Raw genomic sequence first — 24,722 nt, 5'->3', positions numbered from 1 at the left:
ATCTTTTTTAAGAAGTCTATTATAGCCAAAATTGATATCTTTAAATTTTGCCTGTAATGTGCTGGCTGGGCATACCCCAAGCTCCAAACTTCGACAGGCAAAAATTCAAAATACCAATTTTGGCCAATATACTTTTTTTAACGAATTTTCAAAAGTTGTTGCCTCATTTCCTTGATATTTCCTGATATATTCATTTTTAGATATAGGTTGTGACCTTTTTCTTTATCAGTTTTTCATGCTCTTTCAAATGGAATAAAAATTTTCAATTTTGATGACATTTTACTTTGGTTACCATGGTAACCAATGACGTCAGTTTCCATGGCAATGGGTGGTCACACCCGGCCTCACCTCTCAAATTTAGATCTTCTACAGTTAAGGAGTAATATTAAATCATAAAATCCCTTCGCATAAGCTGCTGCACACTGGAAGACATACAGTAGTGGCCTCTACTAGTAGTTTTTCCTTTACTTGTAACTTTTTGTTTCTCCATTTCCAGAGACTCTTTGAAAATGGATCCTACCACCTTTTTCAATTTTTTCCAAGCTATTTACAAAAAAAAACAAAGGGCTCTTCCAGAAAATGTCCGTACATGGGGGATGGAGGATATATTGTCCGGGGGTAGCGAAAAATCATCAAAATTTGCCTTGTCTGGGGGGTAAATTTGCTCTGTCCAGGGGTAATTTGGGTTGTCCGGGGGGGGGGGGTAAACCCGTTGTCCGGGGGGCCAAAAGTCACTTTGTCCGGCAGTGTCCGGGGTTAAATTGCTGAAAATCGTTGTATCCTCCACCCCCCCCCCCCCCACAATATTCAAATTTTTTCTGGAAAAGCCCAACAGAGCCCAATTCGATGTCTTCTTTTTTCAAAAAAAGATATATCTAGACTCTCTACCTTCATTCATAGAGTGCAATTTCATTTATAATTTCAGATTGAACAATATAATTGTCTAAAAATTATAAGAAAGGAAAAATGACTACACTTCTAATGCCACTTGCATCTGCAAGATCTCTTCTACCACCTTTTGTCATATTTGGTGTCACACCCCACTATTACATCAGTAGCACATGTCTACGACTGATGAAATTTGCTTTACCACAAGACACTTATGAGAAGATTGATCACAGGATGTATCACAGTTATCAATCATTAGTAACTTACTTTTTTGAGACCTACACTGGAACAAAGGTAAGTAGATTCCAAAGATTCAAAACAAGACTAAATTTTCAAGTTTTCAAAACTAAATAAAACCAAGAGATTCAATATTGGTGAAAGAGTTTCAAAATCCTGAATGAAAAGAGAAATTTGAATTGAAGATGATTGTTGAATAAGTTCAAACTATTATTGTTTTTATTTAATTTTAATTAGAGAATACATTATATTATTATTAACCCTATATCTTTGATGTCAAAATGAAGAATGAATTTTTAGATAGAAATTATTTACCTTATTACACAAATATTACTAGGAAAGTATTTAACGGCCTTGAATATGGCACAATCTGAAATTAACACAAATTTTTCTGCTTTTTTAAGGAGACAGCGGCTTGTTTTAATTAAGGGGGTTTTTATTAACACAAAATTTTTCAATTCGTGTTAATAAAATGACTAGTAATATTCGTGTAATAAGGTATATCATAACAGCTTAAGTAAGTGTTTAATGTAAGTAATAATTCAATTTCTTTTTTAATATTGTCGGGAAAAATCAAAATATAATAGCCGCATTCTTTTTCACCGTTCAACACATTCAATTTCTTTTGCAGGTATACTTTTATGGCGAAGATCTTCCTACAGACACTACTGAGAATGTTTTATATATCTGCAACCATCAATCTGCAAGTAATTTGATTCAGAATTTTGAAAATTTGCTTAATATTTTCACTTTACTCTATAAGGGAATACAGTTTAACAAAAATAAGTACTATTTTTTTTAAATCAATTTTTTGTATAAAAAGAAGGTTTATATAGATTAGTTCAAGGCTTAATAAGTCTTTTCTATTTTTCTTTTGAATTTTAGTTGATTGGTCTTTGGCAAATTTTGTTGGTATTCGTCAGAACTCAATTGGTCAAATCAGATATGTAATGAAAGAACTGCTGAAATATTTACCTTTCTTTGGTCCTTATTTCATGCAGGTATGTTTTTATCTTAAGAATTTGTTCCCTACAGTAAAATTATTCTTATAACTTTTAGTTGCCAATTTTGATATTCTTTCTTTTTAATGGCATATTCTAGTTTTCTAAGCAATATCTATCTATACCTCTCCAGGCCACATATTCATTCTTCTAGAAAAAAATTCTTTTATGTTATTGAGTTACGTCTATTTCCTTTAGCACGGTTGCATATTTGTTCGACGTGATGGAAAACAAGACACAGAGCTAAGAAGGTTTGTCAAATTTTAGTCAATTCCAAGTAAGATCTTTAGCAAAAGAATTTGGAACTGCATGGAATCATTAACTTTTCTTTATTTTTCTCATTGAAGGAGATGGATACGATTCCATGATGACAGAGTAAGAGGGGTAAATATGCTGAAAATTTAATAAAAATAATTATAATGAGGTCCAAGGGCTTGGAAAAATAACTATTGATGGTTTGAATTAAACATGAGATTTGTTGGACTTTTGGCATCTCAAACTTTACGATCGTAATCTTTGGTCCTTTGTCTTTTAGTATTGGATTGTGATATTTCCTGAGGGTACTCGATATACTTCAAAGAAGAAAGCTTTGATTGAAAAGAGCGAGCAAGCTGCACTAGCTGCAGGTAAAGGTTTTATTGATTAGAAAAGAAACCAATATTTCAAAATATCTTCAGGACATCTTGATCCTTCTATAGAAATTTATACAAAGTAATTTGTTACAACATTTCTTTCAGGTTATGAACCATTTCAAAATGTACTATTTCCTAGAACTAAAGCCTTTGAGGTAAGTTGAAATTGTATCACTGTACAAATAGGGTTTCCTTTTAAAGTATATAAACTGCAGAAGTTTCTCCCACTGCGAAAGTTTGAAATTGTACTTGTCTTTAGTATTTCGAGATTTCTCAAAACTTTTAATGCAGATGTATATCTTTTTAACAATTCTTATTAATGCAGAAAAACTGTTTTATGATTCATTTTTTTCTGTTTAAGTTATCACTCGAGTACTTGGGGGACTTGGACGCAGTGTACGATTTAACAATCGCTTTTAAAATCCCATGGTTACCTTTGAAGTCGAAACAACTTGGACCTAGTTTGCTAGGTAATATATCATTAATGCTCGACTCAGCAATCCTCTTTGCTACACGACCCTACATTTATTTTGAAAATCTCATAAAACTCCCTATTAAAATGGTAAATAGCTTCCATTATAAAAAGGATATCATTTTTTGTTGAGCTATACAGTATGCTGATGAAGTCACGAAAGATGACGAAAATTTCTACTTAAGCAGTCGCTTCATTTTTTTCTGTTCTAAATGGTAAATAGATATGATTCGGCATTTTTATTCGTAGGAAGATAGACTTCGCATATTTTTAAAGGCTCTATCTTTCCCTTATGTGGGGCTTTTGCTGAAAATTTTTTTAAATGGATCTGTTTCTTGCAAAAAGACTAAGCTGAGGCGACTAAGGATTCTGTTCTTTCTGGCAATTTTTGTCGTTAAAAACATTTTATGTTTGAGTTTTTTGAAATCAGAATATTACATGTTTTCGAAACAGTTTGAAGGCTCAAACTTGACTCACTTTAAGTGTGAGTGAGTCAAATTAAGTTTCAGTGAAATTAGCGTTTCAAGAACGAAATATTAAACGATTAAATTTCGAGGTTACGGGCATAAAATCTCGCGCTTTGTAATATTATTATTCTGTATATCACTGTTCATCGGCTTAATTTCTTAGAGTTCGTGTCAATTTTTGGAAGGGAAGTTCACATGCATTTTCGAAGAATACCAGCAAAACAAATAGATGGAGTAAGTATGCTTTGAAAATCTTAAAATCTTGGAATTTTTTTAAATTCTAATTATACCTCTAGTCAAAATCAATTTGTTCGATCTGCCGTTCTGTCTTTCATCAACGTTATCAAATTCGAAAGTAAAATTGACTTGAGATTATATCCCAAAAAAAATGTAAATCATTTTTCTCGTTTTTCTTTCAGAGTGCGGAACAAAGGAAAAAATGGCTCTATGATACCTTCAAGGAAAAAGACAGGTATAAACTGTTATTTTAGAAAGTTCCCAAATGCAAATCTTTTCTCGTAAGTTCTACATTTTTTGCATTGAAAATCATGCGTAAGTTTACTAAAAATCTGTAACTGGAACTCTTACAATAAAAAAAGACTTTGTATTGATATCTTTCTATACCTTAGGCTGCTGGACCATTTTTACAACCTTCAATCTGGTGGGACGTTCCCCGGCGAACAGCGAGAAGTTCCTTTGAAGCAACACCAAGTATATCCGTATGCCTTTTTCTATTTTGCTTTACTGGGCGTCACTTTAGCTACTGAAACAGGGCGGTATTACTACGCCAAAGCATGGCAATTTGGTGCCATCACTTGGATACTTACGCCATTGCTGTATCGAATTTCTGAACTTTTGGGATGATCGAATTACATAGTAGCGAGATTAAGGAATGTTTGTGACACTAAACGTGTGTCCGCAGCCTGGGACATTAATTGATCTAAAGCAAAACTGCTCAAAAACTAGCCAGTTAGCATAAATGTTATGTCATTTGCATCTTTCCTCTAAATTCTTGAAGCTTTACACACCACAACCAAATTATTTAAGTACAAACATGTTAGGCCATAGGTAGTTTGCAAATAAAAATCAAAACTATTTTAGTCTATTCTGAGCTACGTTATTATTTGCCGATGCTTATTCGACTTAAAAATTCATTTATTAAGGTTAGGGGCCGTCCACATAGTACGTACGCACTAAGGGGGAGAGGGGGAGTCAAAAGCGTATGATTGCGTACAGGGGGAGGGGAAGGGTCAAAGGAAAATGTACGTACGCAGAAAAAAAATTTCAAAGCCCTTTTTCGCTTGTTTTTTTTTGTCGACTTTTACGCTTGTTATACGCATCAAATAAAATAAATGTCCGAACCAGACGATTTGAATTCGAAATTTTCTTCAACTGAGGGGGAGGGGTGGTGAATGAAAAAGTACGTACTTACCAAAGGGGGTACAGGCATTTGCGTACGCTTGCGTACAAGGGGGAGGGGTACTCGATTTTCGACATTTTAGTGCGTACGTACTATGTGGACGGCCCTTACGTAGATTTTTACGTTTCGCTCGCTAGATTCTTTAATATCAATACATTTTTTTTAAGTTGTTAGATTTTTTGTATAAAAAACCCACAAGTGCATTCATTTTATTTATATAGTATTTAAAATATATATAATATTACTTTAAAGTTTATAAAACATTATTATTAGAGAGATAACAAATTAGGTATTTATCAATTTAATTGACTTGAAAGAAATCATTACGCTTTCTAGCTTTTCTAGAACTGATCTCTTCAATACTTTTGATTCTTTGAATAATGCTCTATAGGCGGAACGGTCAAGTGTTCGTTGATAGGAAGTTTAGATAACAATGTGTGAGGGCTACTCCCTCTTATTGGTCAGGGTGGGGTACTCAGGCGAAAAGAGGTAAGGGGTATGCCGCTTTACAGGAGACCTTTTTTCACCACCGTAAGTCCCAAATATTGAAAACTCTCTTGTAGGGTCTTTTGGTGGTAGAAGTTTGGTTGAGATATTGGATGTCGGTCCAATAAAGGTCACTTTCTCAATTTTTCAAACGTCAGCCGCTATCACCCACCCAATCCATTTGTATTAAGTTAGCATTTATTTTTGTTTTGCCTGTCATTGTTGATCTTTTTCGGGCAAATTTGGCCCAAAAAGTGCCTAAAAAGAGTTTTCTAACACGGCGGTAAAAAATAATACTCTTTTTTTCTCCCACTCGCTCAGGGAATTGAGTGAGTTTTCTTGTTTTTTTTGACAAGCATATTGATTATAATAAGACAATTTTTGTGTTCATCAACAACCTGCATATGATTTTCCAAAAAAAGTTGTTATTTTTCTTTATAAAAAAATTATCACGTGACAGCCTACGACGTCATCGAATTTCAAAGAAAAATTAAAGTTAGAATGGTCTTTAAAGTATGACAAGTTATAATAGCTCTTGATGAGTAGTGTTCAAAAATTGGGTCACTTTTAATCTAAATCCTTTTAGATCTTAAGAAGGACAGTTTTTTATTATGGCCATTTATGGTAAAAATCAACGATTGCCTAGGCATTTAAGCTTGATTCAAACGGTAGGTTCCCGACATCGTAGAGAGCTGAAATTTGGCATTTAGCAAGCCTTAGTGAAAAACATTTTTTTGGACTTTATAGACTTTTTAAATTTAAGTATTTTTGTTGTTGCTAGGCAGCATTTTTCAAAAAGACGGGGTGTGGTTTTTCCTTAATAAAAAAATCAGGAAACCGGAATTTAAAAAATTCATAAAGAGAATTAAGAAAAAGTGAGCCCTTTCAGGCAAGTAGTAAGTTGATTTTTATAAAATGCAGACAATTTGCAGTTGTTCAGGCCAATAAAACTATTTTTGAGGATTTTCTGACGTTACCCCTAGAATATTTTTGGTTAGAAATTTAGCAGTCTCGTCCCAGTCTCCTAAAATCTTAAAATTGCTTTATCTTTTGAACAGATTAGCGTATAATAAAAAGTGACCCCATTTCTGACGTAGAATTTTTTTCTCTTTCTGTTTGAACCAAAATAAAAATGTTAAATCGACTTTTTAAATCAAATTCCAAAAAAAAACTAGTTTTGAAATTTGAAAATATTACGATTAAGATTATTTTCAGCGGGGACAAAAGAAGACGAAGAGTATAATTTTCCACTGGGGACGATATTTTAACCAATTTTTCCTGTGGAAGGGATCCCTGTGAGAAGGGTGTGTTATTTGTCGAGATCAAGATGACCTCTAAAAGCTGATTTCATTTTTTACAAAGCAAAACAGGTTACAGAATATTGAAAGTAAGACTCGTTACGATAGGCAAAATAGATCTCCAAAAATTATCCTTCGTGACATATAAAAAACAGCCAAACAAAAAAAAAATAATTTTAGGGACAAGGGACAAAGTTATTTACAAGTGTGTGATCTCTCTAGTTAATATAAAAACGAAAACAAAATTAACATAAAAACATAAAATCAACAAGAGGTTGTCAAAATTTTCTAACACTGAAGGAAAATGGCATTGTTTAAGTTTGGGTGGAATTATCAAGTTTTGATTTATGTACAATATTTCTGAAAAAAGCAGAACTCGTCCAAGATTGATTAAATTTGGATTTTGAATAGGAAATAGAGTAATTAGGTCATAAAAATTATTTAAAATACCGTATTACTTCAAATATCATTTTTTTTGGATTTGAGGAGGGCGTTTATTCGAGGGGAGCGTTTAAAAGTAGGGGGCGTTTATTAAGTAATTTTTAACCAAGGCTTCTTCAATAAAGTGAATGGGAACCTTTTTTTGCCTTTTCATTAATTTTTTTCAGTTCAAATATGTCATTTTAGACATGTTAAAATGGGTCAAACAAGTTTGAATACAGAAAGAATACAATCACCAACAGATATCGAAGTTTACCTTCAAATGATTCTTCCTTACAGTTGCCTGTTACAAATAAACGCTCCTCCTAGGGGGAGGAATTTATTTGCGGGGGGCTTCTATATAAAATTTTCCTTAAGGGAGGGGCGTTTATTCGAGGGGGGCGTTTGAAAGAAGTAATACAGTATGATATTTTTTTCCGGGCACACTGTATATTAAACTTTTTTTTAATAAAAGACCATTAAAATATTCTTTAAAATCATAATTAAATACTTTACAAAATACATTTTTCATTTTTTAGAATCTCCTTTGCTTGAAGTTTTTGTTGAGGAAACAATCTTTTGTCTTTGAATCTGTGTAACAGATTGGTTAGTATTAGGCATTGGCCGTTTCTTACCGGATAAAGCAGGTAGTGTTACTTTGGGTGGGTTAACCATTTGAATTGGTTTGACCGGTCCGTTTGTTGGAAGCGAGTTGGTCAACCCGGTTAAATTTGTTCCCGGCTTTTTACTATTAGCCAGAGAGGTTCGGATCTGTTCTTGAACTTGTAGAGAAATAGATGGCAGAGAGGATGTGACGTGTTGCTGTGTTCTTCTTTTTGGAAGTACTTTGGGCACGTTCGTGTTGTTAGCAACCATAGCAGGAGGCATGACGTTAACAATTTTAAAGGTTGTTGGACCACCGTTGCGTTGGCCTATGGTTCGTTTGAGAATGTTTGGGAGTTGTTTCACTAAAATATCTTTAGAGTTTGCAGTCACAGTGCCAGCGTTTTCATTCTCTTTTACAAGTTCGTTTAATTTGAAATCCTTATCAATCTTATAGTTCTTTCCTTGGATACGGATTTCACTTAATATTTGGTCTAAATCACCTGTAACGATGTTGCCATTAGCAGTCGGTGTTGATTTCAGTATGACGTATTTAGCATTACTGTTTTGAATCATTTTCATCTGTTCTGCATCTGGACTTTTAACGATGGTAACATTCATGTCTTGTGCACCAGCGTCACTGAGTTTGAATACTTGTGATGAGGCTTGTTTCGTTTGCCCTTTCATAGACGACGAGCTTGAACTTGATTTTCCCGATATTGGTGTTTGTTTAGAAACTTTTGGGGCGGGTGACTGAAAAGATACAAAAAAAATATTGCTACAGTTGAAGTCGAACGTTCACTATTTGCAGGAGATTGGAAATTATATTATGACTTTGAGGTATTATCATGTCATTTTTAAGGATTGGATTGCATCTCACCTCTTTTTCGTTCTGTCCAGCAGGTCGTTTGCGCGATTGTACGTTGTATTTCTCGTTCATTTTTCTCAGGTTGCAGTTGGAACAGATACGAAGCTTGTCTTTGTTACCTTTGAACAACTGAAATACAAATAAAGATACCGTAAGTCTCAAAAGGGACATCGGAATTAAGGTTCGACTTAATGATTTAGAATAAAGTGTCTTCACCTTCAAAAGAGTATTTAAGAGGATTTGTTTGCTCTGCCTGTAGATTATCCATTAACTGGAGAACTTACTATATCAATATGCAAAATGATTCTCATAAAATGATGAGGGTTGAGAAAGTATCTTACCTTGAGATAAATAAGTGGTGCAGTTTCTTTGGAATAACTTTTGTATGATTTTCTTGCTAAGTTTTGTTGACAAATCTCACAATCGTACGCTACAGATGCAAATTTCTTCTGTGTTGCTGCAACTGCTCGAGAGATTTAAAAAGAAATTATTCAGTTCAAATATTCAAGTGTGTGACTTACTCTAGGGTACCTAATAGCCGGGGGTTGGAATAAGCGGGGGGGGGGGGTGAAAAAATCTCAAAACTTAATAAGCGGGGGGGGGGGGTTGGAATAAAAATGTCCTGGGTGGAAAATTTTTTAAAAGGAGGCTAATACAGCTGAATTAGGACAAAAAAGGGAACTTTCAAAAACATTTTCCCAAAAATTAATAAGCGGGGGGGTTGGAATAAGAATGTCCTGGGTGGAAAATTTTCGAAAAATTAATTAGCGGGGGGGACGGCTATTAAGTACCCGAGAGTACGTTCCCTTTATATTATTGAAAGTTTTGATTGTGCTTCTATGCTTTGCGATTTGAAAGAAAATAGATAAAATTTGGCGAGCAATAACTCTTGCGAGCGACCTTGGGATTTTACTTTTGACTAGAAAGAATATTGAGGTAAATTCAGCCTAAACCTTACCTGCTTTCTTAGCTTCTTTTTCTTTTAAAGAGCTAGCGAGTTGAGTTGAGATATCGTCTAATTTAACTTGTACGGAAGGTTTCTCGTCTAACAAATGTTTTAATTGAAAAGAAGTTGATGACATAGAATCGTCCAGGTCTATCATTTTCGGTAGAACATCAGATACACCTTCTTTCAAAGTAGTTGCTAACGGGACACTATCTGAAGAATCTGATTCAATCTCAATGACGCTATTTTGATCAGTATTTTCTGGGATGGGAGATGGTGTCGGAGAAAATGCTTTAACTTTCCGTTTGATCTTTAAGACTGGTTTTGATTTTTGATCAGTCATAAAAGCATCAACATTTTTCTTTTTCTGTCGGTAACCTCCTTTTGAATCTACATATTGGTTTGTGTTGATGTTCAGATAAGACGGTAGATCCTTGTTGCGCCAGTCAAGACCATGAGTATCAAATAAAGTTGATGTTTTTGAATTATCAACATACTTTCCTTTCGTGTGATTCAAAACGGTAACTAATTTGCAGAGTCCGTTATAAGTTGATTGCTTCGAGGTATCTTTCTTCACTTTCTTCTTAATAACACTGCTTCTTGATATGGTCCGCCTTCGCTTCCGTTTGATGTGTCGCACACGAGCAGGTCGATCCGTAAAGTAATCTAATAGTCCATCTTCGATTATAGTGTTTGTTAGTTGAGTTTTCACTGGGTCTGCAGTGTCTTCCGCTACGGTTACGATGCTCAATGGTGTTTCGAAAGATTCCATGAGTGCATTCAGGATCGTGTCATCTGCCGAAGTATCACTGGACGATTTGATTGATTCAGGAGATTTGATTGGTCGAGGAGAAATATCTCGAGTCATTGCAAGCTCAGTCTGCAACAAAGCATCTGAAATCTCTTCTGTTAGCAAAGGTGAGGGAGACGCTACGACTTGCCGAGCATCAGTGCGTTTCACTTGAACTAACGACCCCGGTGTCACCCAACCTGTGTTGGCTAATTGAAAAGGAAGAACGTCAATGCTTCCTGAATCACTCTCATAACTTGTGTCCGAGTCGCAAGATTCCTCAACTTCAGTTTCTTCATTCAAGAAGCGGTCTGAAAATTCATTTTCAAAGCATCGTTTATTGAGTAAAGCTTTAGTTTTGTTTACGATTAGGTCACGGCGTACAAAATGCCATGCTTTGGAAGCACGACCGGTAGTGATCCCACATTCAGAACGGTGAAATTGTGGACGCGTCCGAGTTTTGGATCCAGTCTTACTAGATGATTGATCTTTGTTCTGCTCGAAAAAACAACTTCGACAGATCTGTAAAAAAACAATAACGCTCAAAACAATACATTCAACAAAACACAAAAGTTAAGATGCTCGAGAAGAGATTAACCTATATATTACATCGTGTTGCGAGAAAAGTACGTGTCAGACCACTTATATAAGAAGAAACAAGAAGCCGAAAGAAGAAACAAGAAGCTGATGGGGCATGAAGGCCCAGCCACATAGCAATAGTCGTTACAAGGCGCTGATTCTTCCAAAATAAACTTGAATTGACAAAGCACTGCTTTTTCTACGGCAGACATACAACACCACTGACAGAGACATGCTAATGAAAGGCCCGATTCTGGGCCAAAAGAAATTGTGTGTATGGCTAAATCTAAACAGTACCCTTTTTAATTCTACTTGATATTTGCAGATCTTTAATACATTGTTTCACAAAAGAGATTCATAGAAATATTCTCGTTCCTCGTTTTCCACAATTTAATATCAACCCTAATTTTTATCCAAAATACTCATGTTTTTCCAGTTCTAGTGACATAGAAATGAAGCATATTTACTAAATGCATGCAAGATACAATGAAATAAATAAAAACACAAAGTGTTCAAGAAAATTCGAGACAAATATACGAGAAAAACTGCAAAATAAAATGGTGAAAACACTTAGATAAACAGTTCTACTAAAGAATATCTGACTCTTATAAAAATAAAGGCTTACCTTAGCTATCTCAGTGCTTGCTCTTTTCCATTGGTTTGATCGTTTACCACCAGTGGTTGAATCAGCAGAAACTTCTACCTCAATTGAATATTGTTTATATGAAGAACGGCCACACAATTCACAAATCAATGATCCACCTTCAGTTGCTCGAGTACGTCTTAGCATATACACTAAAATAAAAAGGTGGAAACATAAAATGCTACAAGATGTGTAACAAAATGAAAATAAGACACGTTTTTGTCAGAGCAACAATTTTTTAGGCTTATTTGTCTTTTTCAAGTACTATATGAAAAGATTCTTACCAAGGGATAGTTGTTTTTTTTTACTTTAGCATGATGGGGACACAGATATAGTTACATCAATTATATAATCCATGGAAAGCCTGATAATAATGCATCTATAACTTTCATGACTATGAAAAAATGAAAAAGACAAAGTTTCGTATTCCCTGCTGGTGTACACCTTGAAAAGACTTATTATACTAAAGTTCAGATCAGTGCAGGATTGGCGATTCCATAAGCTTTCCATTGCCACCAAATATGATATCGTTTGCTGCTGATTTTGTCATACAAAACTCAAAACACAAATTGACTAAAGATATGGCTTTGATTGAAATAAAGAGGTTTTCCTTAGTAGGCCTTGGGAGGATAACTCTTCCCCTTTAAATATCAATGTTATATCTACCCATCTGTGTTTGGAGCGAGTTACCGTGGAATTTTGTTTATGAAATAAATTATGATTCTAATTAGAGTGATAAAAGTGTCAGCAAGCACCATTTTTAATTTTGTAAAGTTGATAAAAACTTGATTTGTTTCTCTTTATCTTGACTACAAAAAAAAGTAGTCTTTTTTCATGAAATCAGCCAGGTAAGGTTTTTTTTAAACATCACCCAGCCGCTACCCGGATATTTTTTTATAGCCCCTCGTAAAAATACTTAAAACATCTTTATATAGCTGTAAACTAATATTTTTTCTGTTTGCTAAAGGTAAAATATATCAATTTCCAAATGTCCAATAGTTTTCATTTTACATTTGTGATGTTTGCTCAGAAAAACAAACCTTTTAAAGATTTGCCTAATATAACAATAGGTTTGAATTATATTGCTTTTTGGCATGCGAAGCAATTCCAGGTTTTGCGATCAATCGATAATCTTAGAGCCAATCGATGAATAATCAATCAATTGATAGACCTTTTGCTAGAAGTGACGTCATGTTGCTTAATAAAAAACTCCAGTTTGAAAACAATGACACATTAATGTGTAATTACTATAAGTGTATAAAAAAATTTTTCTTAGTTTTGTTTGATGCTGGAGTCTTTAATTATTTAACATAACATCATAGTCCGTATAAAAAACTCTGGTCAGGAAGCCAATTGATGTAGCTTTCTTTTAACTTTTTCCTTTGTTAAAAATAACTATTATAAAATTGATTTGCTCAGTTTTTGATCATGTTACCAAATACTCCTCTTGGGATTGGTTCAAAAATTAATCACATGACTATCTGACAAAACATGGGACGGCAATTCGGCCATAATTTCACCGAACCTCCAAAGTCATTTGATTTGAGTTAATGAACGGAGTATAAAAAATACACAATTTCTCATTTGCACCGAGTAGGCTTTTAAATCGAAATATGAAACAAATTCCATAGTGAAACACGTGCAAGTGTAGAGATATCTACAAAAATCCATAAGATCTAGCGTTGTATTTTCAGATCTGTTAACTTTACGCAGGGGTGGTTTCTATGCGCTCAATGCGATTCAAGTGCGCTCATAGCGGAAATTGTACTTCTTTAAACCCAAAATAAGGTAAATATAGGCTAAAATAAGGCTATTTAGAGCAAAATAGGGGGCCTTCTCTTTGACAGCTGAAAATATTCTTAAATATTAATAAACGGGGTTGGGTCCTAATAAGGTCCAGGGGGTTGGAAAAATTTCGAAAAATTAACAAGCGGGGGGGGGGGCGTTTATTTGGCACCTAAGAGTAAATGGTTAATTACTTTTGTCAGATGCAGCTTTTCTAGACATATCTATTTTTGTGATAAATGAATGACAAAAGAAGTGCGGTTGATAAACTTGGTGGAAGTATCAAAACAAATTTGTTGTCAAAGTGATTTAACAGTAGGTAAAAATACAGTCCAAATATCAACAATCCCATTTTTTGACCAACCGTCCCAAGTTAGAGCAGTTGACGGCAAAAAGTGAGCAAAACAAAATAATTTTCAACGCAAGTTCAAGTTCTCAACAATAGAAAGAAACAAAGGGCTTCCAGACCACATCTAGCAAAAGGTCTATAGGCAATGGAGCCCCCCTTGGAATCCTGATTAATGATTGTTTATAAGATTACCACACCAGACAGGTTTGCTCTAAAGCTCTAAAACAGCATCTACTAACATGAAAACCTGAATACGATTCTTCATTGGAAATCAAAACTATAAAGTACATTCACAAACATCAATTTGTCAGATCTAACAAAATTAACAATGGCACTGCCATTATTTTACAATCAAACAAATGATTTTCTGTCAAAAATCTTGTAAACATTCCTACAAATTCCATCGAAATGATCTGCTGCAGCTAAGTTCTGCCATTTTACATGGTTTGAGGATTGAGCCGAGCCAAGCAAAGAGTAAGTGAAGCAGTTCTAGCTTTACAATAGTGCTGCGGATCATCAGTGGATAGTATTCAATTATCATTATCCCTTTATTTTATTTTCTGGAACTTTTGCAAAAAAAGGAAAAATAGAAAAGTTGTATTTTTTTACTGCCCTATTGAAATATATACTGAATTTGAAAGATTTGTGTGGCATTTTTTTTTGCAAACTTCAAAAAACTGATTTTTGTCCTTTTTTTTGCAGTGTTTTAGCTTTTAAGTGCTTGTGTGCAGCATTTGGTACAAATTTCAAATAAGCGTTTCCTGTAAATCTATGAAGAGATAGGGCTATGCTGCCAGTTAGTCACACTAGCATCCTGCCGAAATGTGTATGAAAGATTAATGCAGCGAAAGCGCTATATCGTTTACTTGACTCGCAAGCAAAAAAATGTGCCACAAAACTTCTAGTAGGATCCATGAAAAAATAAGCCAGCACTTTTTAATGAAATTAACAGTTTCATAAACTATGCCAGGCGGTGTCAATCCAACTGTTCGATTATCGAACTAATCGAACTTAATCGAACCCTATCGAACGATAGCTGTTCGATTACCGAACCCAATCGAACACCTATCGAACCGGGAAAACTTTCGTAAAGTTCGATGACTGTTCGATTATACGATTATAGTTTGATCGCAGGTCGATGAATATGATTGAGCTTCAATCAGTTCGATTAAGATCGATGAAGTTCGATTGGTTCGATTAAATCGATTTATACCTTGCCGCCCAATTTTTTATTTATATTCCGAGGGCGTATTGGCGGGTCATAGAAGCATTCGGTGCCTATGTTTTGATTAAACAACCTCGTAATTTATTTTCTGAAAGGTAAAGAAAAGTAGAATCAATCCGACACAACCATCGAACCACATCGAACTTAAATCGAACTCATCGAACATCAATCGAACAAAGAAAACTCATCGAACTAAATCGAACTTATCAAGAAATTTTCGTAAAGTTCGATAGCTGTTCGATCGGGTTCGGTAATCGAACAGCTATCGTTCGATTTTGTTCGATGGTGCGATAACGAAAATCGGTTCGATAGGGTTCGGTTGACACCGCCTGGACTATGAGAAATTACCCAGATTTTGAGCCATAGATGAAAAAATTTGAGGCAAGCCAACCTTGAAAACTAATTTGAAGAACAACTTCCTAAGAAAAAAGTCTACGGGGGAGAAGACACCCACCTAGATCCGCGCACCACCGGATAGGATATTTCCCGGAAAGTTTGCTGGATATCAAACAATGGCCCATTTACATGCCCAAATTATTTTTGTGTATAATCAAGGCCTTAACAAATCCATGCGAACTGAACTGAATTACAATTTGGTTGGTTTATTCTGGCTGTTGCACGTTTTGGTAATCGGTCATTTTGTTTCCTTTCAAGTTTTCATATGTTATTTTGATTAATTGGCTTGGGATATTGAACTTGGTTCAGGTTACTCTCATCGTTGTTGTTGCAATTACATCCTGTAGATGACTGGTGTTGTTTTTTCTGAAAACTAGATTTCCTAGTGTGACTAACTGACTGCCAGAATCAAAAAAAAAATTTTTGTCAGTTTAAACTTATACTTCTATATCAGGATTAGAAACTAGGCTAGTCTTACCTCTTTTATCCTTTCCTTTACAACAATACAATGCTGACAAGTTGACACAACACATGTGTATACATGTACATTGACAGTAATCCCTGAGAGAAGTTTTTATAGAAATTTGCAACAAAAACGAAAGTGGTCTCTTCTACTGATTGCTTCCCAGCGCTCCTTCGCAACTGTTTATCAAATTTCCACCAATGAGGTTGCCGCATTTCAAACGGCCCTTCTTTTTGGCACCCGTGGCCTTTCAGTGCCTTGCACAATGGGCGGCTGTAAAATCCCACCCTTCATATATTTGTTTCAATCCGTGATCCGTGGCTTAGGTTTTTTCTCATCTTCAATTTACTGAAGAAAGCAGGAATTTAATGTGAGAGTTAGATTGTCAATAAAGTGCCATAAAAATCATTCAATAAAAGAAGAACTTAAAAAATCTTAAATATTTTCATTTTGAAGAAAAGGTGCAAAAGAGTGTGAAACATAGAAAAGTTTCATTTTTCATTGCATCATTTAAATGGGGGATTTGGAAAATTTTCTATGTTTAGTTTTTTGCACAAACCCCTATAACTATGGGTGAGCGACCCGTTGCTAAGATATTGGCTTGAAATAAAAAATTGAAACCACTCAAAACGAAAGTAAAATCGACCCGTACTTGAAATACCTGATCTTGATATACGAGTTTAATTCAATACTGATTGTATCGATTGGAGGAGTCTAGTCAGTTAGTGGAAGTACCTCGATTTTAAGCATGTTCAAAGTTCACAATAACGACTTTCTTTTAATTATGGAAACCAAACAAGTGAGAAGAAGTCATCAAACTAAAAGTCAGCGCTTCGTGGTTGTGACGTACTTTACGAAATGGTTAAGATAAAATGACATACTGTACTTTTTAACAACTTTTTTCTACGTCATTCTTTTGAAGCCTCTTCCTAGGAGAATGTGTCTTTCTATAAGAAATTTCATAACACTTCATGGCAGATTAAAAAAACAATCAGAAAACAAAAACTTCTTTGTTTTTCCTTCATTTTTGCATTTATGGGGAAGAATGAAGTTTTTAGAAGATGCTTTATTCTATATGAGGATTCTCATTTCCGTAAAATTGTGATTCCCCATGATGGTTGCGAAATGGTGGCTATGGGTAATTCCTTTGTTCTTTTGCTATTCTCTTTTGTTCTATGTGACATAAAGACGCTTCACAAATCGGAGTACCTCCAACCGTCAACTGCTCTAACTTGGGAAGATTGGTCAAAACATGGGACTGGTTGATACCGTGAGTGGTCCTAAATCTGACAGCCCTGCCTAATTCCGAACCCCCAAATAACTGTTATGAAAAAAATTCTATGTTTACAAACATTTCCTCTCCAAGTTGAACAATAAACTATTGCAGGAACTCTCGAAACAAAACATCTAACAAGATTGCTATAGTGAAGATGTCAATTAATGTAATTTTAAAAAGTGTGTATTGTAAAAATAATTACTTTTTATGATGCTGTTACTATTGTTGTCATTTATGACATTGTACATAATCAGATAATTGCAATAAAAAATTATGTTTTGTATGTATAAGAAGCAATCATTGCTATTTGGTTTAATTGGTTCAATGTATCAAATCTCTCAGTTTAGTTGACACTTTGGTATCTTCGTTGCGTCACAGCAAAAGGTTTGTTTTTATTTTAGTTTGTATCTTTGAAAGACCCCATCAGATTTAGGCAGCGCTGTCGGATTTAGGATGTATTTTCACTTACTGTTAAATCTCTTTGACAACAAATTTGTTCTCGTGTATTTTTTAATACGCCGTTCATTAAGTCAAATCAAATGACTTTGGAGGTACAGTGAAATGGTGGCCGAATTGCCGTCCCATGTTTTGTCAGATAGTCTCAAAGCAGTTGACGCTAAAACTGCTAGTTTATAAGGTTTCCTGAGAAAAAATCTTTTGCGTGATTGTCATTTGATAACAGTGGATTTATTTATTTTGCTACATTTAACAAATTGATGTTTGTGAGTGAACTTTATAATTTTAAACCGAGAACACACAAAAAATAAAGCAAGTAAAAAAGGTAAACACATGTATATTTCTAATCATTGTTTTGATGCTGGAGTCAGTGGTGGAATTTGGAATTATATTCAAATAAACAATACTATACCTTGCTTTCTAACTTTCAAGTTTATGTTTGGATCAACCTCATAGACTTCATTCTTCTTGTTTGACAAAAGAAAAGGGTTCATAAATTCCTCCAGCAAGTTCTGAGAAAGTGAAAGTATGGAAAGTTCTGAGAAAGTGAAAGTAGAAAAATGTAAACAAAAGACGGCCCCGCGCTTTCTTTCGTTCGTGGCTAACAACAAATGCGGACACGAAATTCATGTCCGGACTAGCAGGAAAAATTTCATAAGAAAAATATTAAAAAACGTTTTGAAAAATGAAGAAAAGTTCTCAGATCCCCCTAAATAGCTTGAAACATCATTTTCGAAGAAGATTGAAACTGTTAGAGCTGAGGAAAACGAATCTTTTCTGATCGCTCCTTTATCACACGCGGGAACGCAAATCCGCGTAAAGCTGCGGAAGCACCCGAGCGGCACTTTCAAAATATTGTTCCTCGCTAAAAAATACCTTACCTCTTCTGATTTTTCTTCCAAGTTTGATGCAACAGTCTTTTCTACGTGTAAACGATCAACCAATTCCAACAGATTCTTTCTAAAGTATGAAGAACAAGAAAAATGAACTCGCGATTTGATCCGGGTAGGCGAAATTCCGTCGAGTGCGAAATGTTGTCCCAAATTCATCAAAAATACATTAAAACAGTTATAAAATGTTTCAATAATGTTAAAAACCTCTCTGAGGATGTCATATCTGAAGAATAATATACCTTTTTCCTTGTAATTTGTCCATTCTTTCTAGTTTTTGAAGGGTTTTCGCTCGTCCCTTCACGCCACCAGCGGTAGTTCGAAAAAAACTAGCGAGGAAAACTTGCAAAGACTGGATCGAGTTTCTATTATTCACGGACTTGCTCAAAGTTGAACCTATCTTGATGTAAACAAAAGATTCGAAAACTTGCCGCAAATAACCCAAAATGGTACCGAAGTAGTGGAACATTTTTCCAACTCCAAATTTTGTTCAACATGGTTTTGTCTCTAACATCTAACCACCATATACAGGGGGGATCCGGGTCAAAAATCCGAAGCACGGAGGCCGTCGTTCAATTCATAGAGGTCGCCGTAGAAATCATCGATGTCGTCGTCTATTACATAGAGGTCGTGAGCGGACTATAGAGGTCGTAGTGTAAAATTCAACATTTTAAGATCTGCTCTTTGATTTATAACATTAAGGTCTGAAAAATACACCTCATTATCCAATCATAGAGGTCGTCGTCCAACCGTAGAGGTCGTCGTCCAACCGTAGAGGCCGTCGTTCAACCGTAGAGGTAGTCGTACAACCGTAGAGGTCGTCGTTCAACCATAGATGTCGTCGTCCAACCACCCCTACGAATGTGAATTGTATTTGAATTGTACAATTCAAATGTATTTCAAAGAAGGTTCAGTTACAATTCGTACTAGTAATCGTATGGTTTGGAGTGCAATTAACGATTAATCACTCGTAACAAAGGAGAAAATACCGTAATTTGCACTCGTCCTATCGTTAATTGCACGACAAAACATACGATTCCGAGGTAATCGTCAGTAAATACATTCGAAAACCTCCTTTTTTTCTTTTGTTTAAAAAGAAAACATTGCAGTGTAATTTTTCTTTGTTTTCAATTAAAAGAAGCTATTGTAACGTAAAATTTCTTTGTTCTTTTTTATATTGAAGAAAAAAAATGTCTTTGTTTTTTATTATATAGTAAAAAAAAGTCTCTGACACAGGACTTGGGAGAGAAAAGAATAAGGGGACAAAAGTGTCCCCCGCCGAAGAGTGCAAAAAGTGGTAATAGTGCAATTAACGATTAATTGCACTCCTCTAAACCAATCAGATTCGAGTAATTTTGTACGGCTGACGATTAAAATAATAATTCATATACATTTCGCAGTTAATTCAAAAGCAGTTCATGAACTGCTTTTGGATTGTATAATTTGGATTGTATTTGAATTATGAATTTCTAAGAATATAGTTAGCACTTCAAATGCACTTCATAATGACATTTCAAAAGCAATCCATGAACTGCTTTTGAATTGTATAATTTGAATTGTATTTGAATTGTGAATTTACAAGAAAATAGTTAGCAATTCAAAAGCATTTCGAAAGCACATTTCAAAAGCAATCTGTGAAATGTTTTTGAAATATCTAATTTGAATTGTATTTGAAACATAGAAGTCATTCCATTGCACATTTCACATTTCAAATGCAATCTAAATCATGCATTGTGGGTAATGCAATTAAAATTGGACAAGATGGCAGAATTTGAAAACACCAGAAGATTCAGAAAATTTGCAAAGTTTATTACGAAAATAAATTTCATTATCAAGAAAGATTATTTTATACTCATATGAAATTTAACAAACCTGTTACCTCCTTTTAATTCAAAACATTCAAGCATTCAAGAAAAAGAATGAGGTTGTTTAGTGGAAATTCAATCAAGACTTCCAGAACATGGACTCCTACAAAACGTAAGATTTTATTTAAAAAGTATACAAGCAGCTTCTCTGATCTCTGTTTAAAGATCGCAAAATAAATGGCTAAAAACTCGGACCCCTCTTTGCTATCTTTTCCTTTAAAACCAAATATATTGATTCAAATTTAGAATGAAAATCCTGTCATAAAAAAGTCATAAAAAATCAGCAACTTACATACATTATTGCCAGGGCGGGAACTATATGAAAAAATATAATGTAACAACCATTTTTCAAAAAATCCACAATCAACAACCTCATAATGCATTCTAGAGTATTTCACATTAAAAATATAATTTGTAAAGCTTTCCGTCTTTCAAGTAAACCTTCCTTGACTCTGAAAAATGTTGAAGTGGTTTGTTTTGATTTTGGAGTTCGATTTTCTGAGCCTGGGCATGCTCAGTACTGGATTACATTTGAATTATCGAATGTTGCTATTTTTGTTTTCCTGGACATTTCAAATACCATCCATTCTGGATTGTATTTGAAATACATTCGAAAACTCTTTTGAAAATCAAAAATACAATTCAAAAGCATTTCAGATTGTGAATCACATTTGGATTGTTCTTCTTTTATTTCCAAAATATTTCAAATACATTCAGATTTTGAATTGCAAATGGATTGTCCTTGGAATGTATTTGAATTGCAAAACAATTCGTAAGGGCATATAGACGTTCCCGATTTGTTGTTTTTTGTCCATTACTCTTAATGGTCTTAAACTCTCAGTATTATTCAGTAACAAATTAATCTTGGATTTCTCCATAAAAAGATTCTCTATGCCGTGTTGCATTTCTTTTTTAAATTTTATTTAGTAATTAGCTTAAAATTACCCTGGACGACTTTCTTCCATTGATAATGGTAACTCGAAAAAAGGATTTTGTGAAAAAGAAAACCGAGATAGCTAACTTGAAAAACTTTTTGAGAAAACAAAAAATCAAGTTAATTCTAACTCGAAAAAGATTTTTTCAAAATAAAAAATCGAGTTAGAGACAAGTGACGTCATAATTTGTACTTTTATGACGTCATAATATAGCTAACTCGAAAATTGCTAACTCGAAAATTCCTCCTAACTCGATGATTCCAGGCCTCTCCTACAATCTCTATAATCGATTTTACTGATTACGACCTCTACGGTTGAACGACGACCTCTATGATTGAACGACGGCATCTACGGTTGGACGACGACCTCTGCTCTATGATTGGACGGCGTCCTCTATGTTATGCTAGACGGAAATTTTGTCATCTTCCATACCTTCGTTTATTTTCTAGACCTTAATGTTATAAATCAAAGACCAGATCTTAAAATGTTGAATTTTACACTACGAACCACTACGACCTCTATAGTCCGCTCACGACCTCTATGTAATAGACGACGACATCGATGATTTCTACGGTGACCTCTATGAATTGAACAACGGCCTCCGTGCTTCAGATTTTTGACCCCGACCCCCCCCCCCTGATAATATGGGGGGACTACATGGGGGGGGTTCGGTTCATGATGCCGGTCCAGACTAGCCGTCGTGGGTCGGATCGCCGCTTTTCGAAGGTTGTCGTGGGTCGGGTTGCCGACACTCGAGGGTTGTCGTGGGTCGGGGCAGCGCCCTTCGAGAGTCGTCGTCCGACCAGGTAATTAATTAATCTGGTCGTTAAAATATGGGTCAACCCAATGAAGTATAAGCCCGAAGGGCTAGAAGTCAATCTCCTTGGTAGGATTTGAAGCCAACAAATCCTACCAAAGTTGCGCGGCCTTGAGCGGCTCGCCTGGTTCTTACACAAATGACAGATTGAAACTAAAATTTACTGCTAAATTTCGAAAAAAATATCAATCGTAAACAAAGGAATTGCTAGATTCAATCTGTCGTCAAAAATGCAGCGCATTTTTTAAGGCCCCCCCCCCCAGCGGTTTGCGTGAATGCGTGAATGGGCTTTTTTGGTTGCGTGAATGCGTGAAAATTGAACAAAAATTGCGTGAATGCGTGAATTAAAAAAACTTGCGTGAACGTGAAAATCCATTTTCTATTGCGTGAATGCGTGAATCTGCCCTGTTTTTTACGTGAACTCGGGGAATTTCCCTTTTCACCCAGTTTGCAGAACGTGGCACGTTTGTTCGAGATTTTGAGTGCAGCACTCGCCAAAAGTCGAGTGCAAGTACATATTTTTTCTTTTATAAGCATATGCAGGCTCAGTTTTTGGTCACTAAACAATGGCTCTATTGTTTGAGAACAATAGAATGCTAAGCATAATGCGAGCCTGATGTAGGGACAGACATTTGCTTATAAGAAAAAAACATGTATAGTTTAGTCAGGCCTCACCACAAATTTTTAATTCAAAGAAATATTTAATACCCATGATGCAGACTTTTGAGAACCTCATTTCTTGGCAAAATCAGTCTGAAATGGAGTCGTATTTAAGCACATCAGAGTGTGAAAATATAAATTTTCCCCTGTCGGTGCAAACCATGGTTGCGCCTCCCTTAGTCACTATGTTTTCGGCCCCTCCACGTTAGGAAATCAAGACGCGAGCCCTGATTAAAACTATTCTTTTTTAAATTTTTGTTTGCTCGCTTCGCTCGCAACAAATGTTCATCCTTTTACCTCATTTTGCAAACTATCAAGCGACCGTACATCGCCTCTTAACGAATTTAGACTACATTCTTTTTCAATGGTGTTAAAGATAGCATTTTTAGCCAACCGCGAGGTGACAGAAATGCAAAAAATTTCCTCTCTGCGCAAACCATGGTTGTGCCTCCTTACCCCTTAGCTAAGCATTATGGTGTCACCCTGGAGTTTGTTTGACCTATTTTTGATAATGATTAAGATATTTTTTGTACAAAAACTCGCCTGCGGCGCATATCTTTTCACTTACTATCGCGTTACCTAAACTGGAGAAGTTTCACCTCTTCTAAACGACAGTGACATGTTAGAAGAATAAAATATTTTGCGTGATGGCATGTGATTAAAGTTAAAAACTTACGTAGCGCTTTAAGCTAATGTGCCTATAGTCAAGTGTACAGGAAAAAATCACTACTGAGTTAAGTTTTTCTCAAGTGCATGACCAGATCCGATCGAAAAATCTCGAGTGTAGCAGCCTTGCCATTTTGGTTCCGCTGGGGCGCCTCGTATACGAGGGCATTCTACCATTTATAGTAGATTGCAATGTCTAACGTCTGCCCCACTCTCGACTACTTAACAAAAACAAACGACTTCTCTGATAATTCAGACTCTGCAAACTGGCTTTTCACCCAAATGTGTAGAAATGTTTGACAATTTCCCCGATTTTTCCAAAAATTTCCCCGATTTCCCAAAAAATCGGGTTTGCGTGAATTTCGAGAAAAACTTACGTGAATGCGTGAATTGCGAAAAATTTTTGCGTGAATGCGTGAATTTAGGGTCCGCTGGGGGGGCCTCTTTTAAGGCTTCACTTTTTCTTGCCTGAGGTTAGAGATTGACCTCTAGCCCTTCGGGCTTTAAACTCAATAGGTCAACCTTCCTTCGAGAGTCGTCGTTGGTCCGCTGTCCTTCGAGAGTCGTCATTGGTCCGCCGTCCCTCGAGAGCCGTCGTTGGTTTGCCGTCCTTCAAGGGTCGTCGTTGCACGTTGGTCCGCCGTCCCTCGAGAGGGGTATACAAATCACTCGAAAAATGGTGTATGAGATTTCTGATTTACTTTTGATTTATGATTTATTTATGATTTATAAAATTGTGTTTTAGTGATTTTCTCCTCTCTCGAGAGTAAGAGGGGATTAACCTCGTGCCTGTGTATCCCATCCCAGAATTTATTTACGTTACTTCTTGTGGACGCCAGAGAACCCTAGTGTTGGCTGATCGAGTCCCCCCCTGTCATCATATATCTAGCACCATATAGTAAAGCATAGAAAAGCTAGTGCACGTTTTTTTTTTATTAGAACCCAGTTTGTAAGAACATTTAGGCTGAAATTTTGAAAAAATTTAAGAACATTATAAGAACATGTCCAGCCTGAGAATCGAATAGTTTGACGAAATCTTTAGAGTTCTTAAGGAATTTTGTGCAATTATTACTGTAATTATTCCTCTCATCTAAAAATAATAGCCAATTTACTCGATTTTAACCCAATATCGACATTTAAAGGTTTTATTAGATTTTAAGCGAATCGATTTCAAGAACGTCAATAAGAA

General features: G+C 35.3%; 2 protein-coding genes across 5 annotated transcripts in view; one reads left to right on the top strand and one right to left on the bottom strand.

The window, feature by feature from the left end:
• The window catches only part of LOC136808251 (uncharacterized), an 80,403-nt gene extending 61,383 nt beyond the window's left edge, over positions 1–19,020 (bottom strand). The window contains exons 1-8 of one of the 4 annotated variants that reach the window (XM_067064791.1): positions 18,833–19,020; positions 18,582–18,660; positions 18,113–18,212; positions 11,733–11,902; positions 9,751–11,050; positions 9,134–9,258; positions 8,805–8,921; positions 7,754–8,677 (exon numbers count right to left, since the gene is read on the bottom strand). In XM_067064791.1, coding sequence (XP_066920892.1) covers positions 7,850–8,677; positions 8,805–8,921; positions 9,134–9,258; positions 9,751–11,050; positions 11,733–11,902; positions 18,113–18,212; positions 18,582–18,660; positions 18,833–18,855 — 2,742 coding nt within the window. In that variant the 5' untranslated portion in view covers positions 18,856–19,020 and the 3' untranslated portion in view covers positions 7,754–7,849. Of the gene's footprint in view, positions 1–7,753; positions 8,678–8,804; positions 8,922–9,133; positions 9,259–9,750; positions 11,051–11,732; positions 11,903–18,112; positions 18,213–18,581; positions 18,661–18,832 lie in introns of those variants that run through there. The other 3 variants (XM_067064793.1, XM_067064792.1, XM_067064794.1) reach the window with 3 other exon arrangements.
• LOC136808247 (1-acyl-sn-glycerol-3-phosphate acyltransferase epsilon-like) lies at positions 905–5,464 on the top strand. The gene is made up of 11 exons (XM_067064786.1): positions 905–1,182; positions 1,757–1,832; positions 2,011–2,126; positions 2,325–2,377; positions 2,474–2,510; positions 2,662–2,752; positions 2,864–2,913; positions 3,120–3,228; positions 3,861–3,931; positions 4,117–4,169; positions 4,327–5,464. The coding sequence occupies exons 1-11, from the start codon at positions 967–969 to the stop codon at positions 4,559–4,561; spliced, it is 1,107 nt and encodes a 368-aa protein (XP_066920887.1). The 5' UTR covers positions 905–966; the 3' UTR covers positions 4,562–5,464.
• Positions 19,021–24,722: the final 5,702 nt, after the last annotated feature.

The sequence above is a fragment of the Clytia hemisphaerica genome, unplaced genomic scaffold (assembly GCF_902728285.1).
Source record: "Clytia hemisphaerica strain Z4C2 unplaced genomic scaffold, Clytia hemisphaerica genome assembly, whole genome shotgun sequence".
Taxonomy (NCBI): domain Eukaryota; kingdom Metazoa; phylum Cnidaria; class Hydrozoa; order Leptothecata; family Clytiidae; genus Clytia; species Clytia hemisphaerica.
This window is presented reverse-complemented; position numbering and strand designations above follow the sequence as displayed.

What these genes read in the sequence shown, in the direction of transcription:
- LOC136808247 (XM_067064786.1), top strand. Translation starts at nt 967, where the DNA reads ATGACTACACTTCTAATGCCACTTGCATCTGCAAGATCTCTTCTACCA. An exon ending in ATGATGACAGAGTAAGAGGG is followed by an intron (nt 2,511 to 2,661) that starts GTAAATATGCTG and finishes TTTGTCTTTTAG; the next exon opens with TATTGGATTGTGATATTTCC. An exon ending in CAGCAAAACAAATAGATGGA is followed by an intron (nt 3,932 to 4,116) that starts GTAAGTATGCTT and finishes TTTTTCTTTCAG; the next exon opens with AGTGCGGAACAAAGGAAAAA.